The sequence below is a fragment of the Cyphomyrmex costatus genome, unplaced genomic scaffold, assembly GCF_001594065.2.
Source record: "Cyphomyrmex costatus isolate MS0001 unplaced genomic scaffold, Ccosl1.0 scaffold71, whole genome shotgun sequence".
Taxonomy (NCBI): Eukaryota; Metazoa; Arthropoda; class Insecta; order Hymenoptera; family Formicidae; genus Cyphomyrmex; species Cyphomyrmex costatus.
Window position 1 is genome coordinate 90,328 of NW_017280278.1, and position 4,157 is coordinate 94,484.

At 35.8% G+C, this 4,157-nt stretch overlaps 1 protein-coding gene across 1 annotated transcript; it reads left to right on the forward strand.

Moving 5' to 3' along the window:
* The first annotated feature begins 584 nt into the window (after positions 1 to 584).
* On the forward strand, positions 585 to 1,646 carry LOC108780535 (uncharacterized). Its single transcript, XM_018548290.1, has one exon. The coding sequence runs from the start codon at positions 585 to 587 to the stop codon at positions 1,644 to 1,646; it is 1,062 nt and encodes a 353-aa protein (XP_018403792.1).
* The last annotated feature ends 2,511 nt before the right edge of the window (positions 1,647 to 4,157 follow it).

The window sequence follows — 4,157 nt, forward strand, 5'->3', positions numbered from 1 at the left end:
ACATAAAGTTGGGATAATGTATACTGGCCTCGTCTAATGTAAGTCCAAGATTGTAGCACTAGCATCAAGAACTTTCAATGTACTCGGATCTAATATCTTCATATTATTATCGTTTAATATATAGTGGCTATTGTTAAGTACATTGTATTTTGTGTCAATTGTCCGTTGATCATCTAGTATCTTTACGGTATTTGCTCCTCCCAATTGAACACCATTTTGATCAATTACCTTTAAATTGTGTACCTGCAAAATATATAAATAACTTAAATAATTTCAGTCATAGTTTCAGTCATAATTTGTTTATTTCTCTCGTTAGCTTAGCAAGTCTCCGTCTCGCGCAAAAGAATGACCTGCCCGCATTTCATCAGACCTGTATAACCAGATAGCCTACGGCCCTACAAATCGTGTGCCTTTAAATTTAAAATTTAATAACTTTCACTATCCAATGCAATTTTTTTAGACGATTCCAATATTTGTTCAATGTTATTTTTTCAGTTTCATTCTTGTCGAGATTTGTTTGTTTTAATTTTATGGAAATTGAAATAGAGATTACAACATTACTATTTTGATTAAAATTGTTCATTATGGCTGAATATCCTCCTAATCATATCTTTGATATGACTATGATTGTAGGAGAATGTCAAAACAATTATCGTGCAGCGGCACGGCTGTACGCTGAACGCTTTCCTTTAAGGAGATTCCCTAATCACACGACAATACGCCGATTAACTGAAAGAGCCCGCGATGGACATCTTTCTCGTCAACGCAGACACCGCGAATACGACGAGAATGATTCTCATGTTGTAACTGTCCTTGCAGCTATTCATCTCGATCCTCACACTAGCAGTCGCATAATTGAAAGGGAAATTGGTATACCACGAACAACGGCTTTACGAATTCTGAAAAAGCTGAAGTATCACGCTTACCACATCACCTTAGTTCAGGAATTAAGACCAAATCACGTTCAAATGCGTATTGAGTTTTGCCGGTGGGCTTTAAGAATGACAGAAAATAATCCTGACTTTTTTAGGTACGTAATGTTTTCTGATGAGGCTACATTTAACAGTCAAGGTCAGCTTAACAGGCACAATTGTCACTACTGGTCTGAAGTAAATCCCCACTGGCATAGGACTGTTGACCATCAACATCGATGGAGCATTATGGTTTGGTGTGGCATAATTAATGGATACCTTATTGGACCTTATGTTTTTGAGGAAAATGTCGATAGATTTAGCTACTTAGAATTACTTAGGGAACGACTACCAGAGCTCTTGGAGAATGTAGATTTGGAGACACGTCAGAGAATGTGGTTACAACAAGATGGTGCTGCACCCCATTTTGCGCGAATAGTACGTGATTGTCTGAATAATAATTATAATGACAGGTGGATTGGACGAGGAGGTCCAGTTAACTGGCCTCCGTGTTCACCAGACATATCACCTCCGGATTTCTATTTATGGGGCTTCTTAAAAGATGCTGTTTTTAAACAACGACCAACAACCAGAGAAGACATGATAGGCCGTATTCGTCGCGCTTGCGCAGTAATCCCAAGGGATACTTTGCTAAGGGCAGTGCAACATTTTCAAAGGCGTGTAAATTTGTGTCTTGAAGTTGATGGAGGCAATTTTGAACATTTGCTTCAATAAAGTGGAAGTCAGAGGCAAGGGGACTGACAGTAATAAAGCACCCCAATCGTGAGAGGCAAGGGGACTCACGGTAAACAAGCACCCCAAAGAAAACAGAACTTACTACGTCCACGTCGTTGTTTTTGGGTAACGCTAAAAGTAAGATATTCATCAAAAAATTTATATTGACCTTCGAATGACCTTGAAAGTTTGCCACAAAGTCAAAATAGTCAAGGTCGTTGACTTCCAAGTCCACTCAAACATTTATTCGCCTATAAATCCTCTGATGCTCAAAGAAAACAACTTCTGGACGATTTTTTAATATTTGACCTTCTGAAGGTCAATCTATTAAATTACAAAATATCATTTCGGACGTAAAATTTCCCGCTCTTTCCGAATCCGGTATCAAAAATAGGGGTGTCCATTTAAAAAAGTTAGGTTGACCTTCAAATAACCTTGAAAATTGAGTTCAAGGTCAAAACTAATACTGCACAAAGATGGCCCCCGTTGTCCTGAACAACTTTTGTTTGAACAATTTTTTGATACAGTGCTTACTTTTGGAGATATTTGGGTGGATCGATTAAAATGGGCCACCCTGTATATAATAATAAATATTTTATATTATATTGAATAATATTTTTAATTATAAGAGTTAAAACGCGCGCGTGTCATATGTGATACAGCATGCAACACTGGTCTGCTGGTTAGATATTGATAGATAGAGTGAGATGATAGATAGATAGAGTGAGATAACACATAAAGTCAAAGGCCCTCTATTATCGAAAAAACGAGACGTACATTTTTCTGGTCGGCGACGTTGATAACGACGACGTATCTTAAAAATGAAACATGAAAATTCACAGATTCGGACTTTGCGTCGCAATATCTCCGCTCATAGGGCACGTAGAAAAAAAATGAATGCACTTTTATCATACAATTTAAGTATTTCCTGTCAATTGAGCGTATGTAGAACTTGATCGGTTCAGCCGTTACTGAGATCTGATCATCTCGACCCCGAAAAATTCTAAGTTTCGCGTAAAGGAGGCACGGCAGTGTCGCGCGCTTGGCTTAGCGCCGAAACACACTACCGCGTCTCCAGATGTATTTTTCATATCTTCGAATTTATTCTCGCTTTCTTGTCATTTTATGTTATTTCATTTTATCTTTTCACTCTACGCAATTAAAGAAATTTTAATGTTTGACTCTTCATTTGTCTTTTTAGTTTTTTATTTTATATTTTAGTATTATAAATACTTTTTGAATTGCATTATAATTAAGTAACAGCCTTGCTTTTATCTTTAAAGTACCGTAAACATTCTATTTGTACAACGTTTTGCTTTACTATTGAATTATTTCCATTGGAATTCTTAGTGAAGCTAAGAAAGAAATTTTCATCATTATTACTCGTTAAAGAGTTCTTCTTTTCATTTGTGCCTATTTCCCATTGATATAACTTTTTATATTCGCATAAAAATACAATTTTTACTAATATGTTGTATTCGTTATTGATACTATTCAGTACATCTCAATTTAAATTTTGGATGTGAAATCGATACCAAGATGTAGAGTTTGGATTTACTGACTTCCAAGTCCAAAATATCCTTATATTTTGTATGTATACCATCAAGAATAGCATTTTTGAGCGGTGTGCAGTAAATTAAATGACTTACAAGAGAACCTTTCGAGATGTCAAATTCTGATTTTAATAAAACTTTGTGAATCAAGCGACGCGGTAGCGTCGCGACGCCAAGTGCATAAAATAAAAATATAACCGTTTGACATGATGACATGATACTTGATGCGTGTATATGTTCATGTCGATGTCAAATTCACGACGCTACCATTAGCTTTATCTCGAGTTTTCACATCTTGAAACTTTAGATTAAAATTACTCAGAATTTAAAAGCACAATCAAAAATCTAAAAACACTTTTATTATATAATGTCATCGGTATCTTTCGATTGCGACCAGTCCGAATAAAATTGGTGCAGCCGATATCGAGATCTAGAGACCGAGTCCCGAAAAGTGTACGTTTCAGTTATATTCAGACGTACGTGTGACACATACATGTATTTTTCAATCGTACGTGTAACACATACATGTAATTGTAATTCAACTGCTTTACTTGAAAAGACTAGTATAACAACGACCAAACGTGTACTTATTATTCAATTATTATTCAATTATTAGAGAGTCTTCTTTAATTGATTTGTTGAATATACGCTGGCTGCAAAAATGCGTTTGTTACTTTAAAAATTATTTATTTAAATAAAGAAATTTGTGAAGAATATCACTACGTCGACTCGCCAACAGAGGTCTATAGTTAATCGTGTCAATTCTCGCAAGTGCCGAATTACATGATTATTTGTTTATATAGAACTTCTTTCTAACATCTCTCCCAGGCGTCTAAGGTAGGCTCCCACTACATTACCTTACTGATGAGTCCAGTAGTGGAAGCCGGGACGAAACGCCAACTCGTGATGTTCTTCACAATTCTTAATTTTCTTAGATTCAGATTTATTTCTACTTTAA

What these genes read in the sequence shown, in the direction of transcription:
- LOC108780535 (XM_018548290.1), top strand. Translation starts at nt 585, where the DNA reads ATGGCTGAATATCCTCCTAATCATATCTTTGATATGACTATGATTGTA.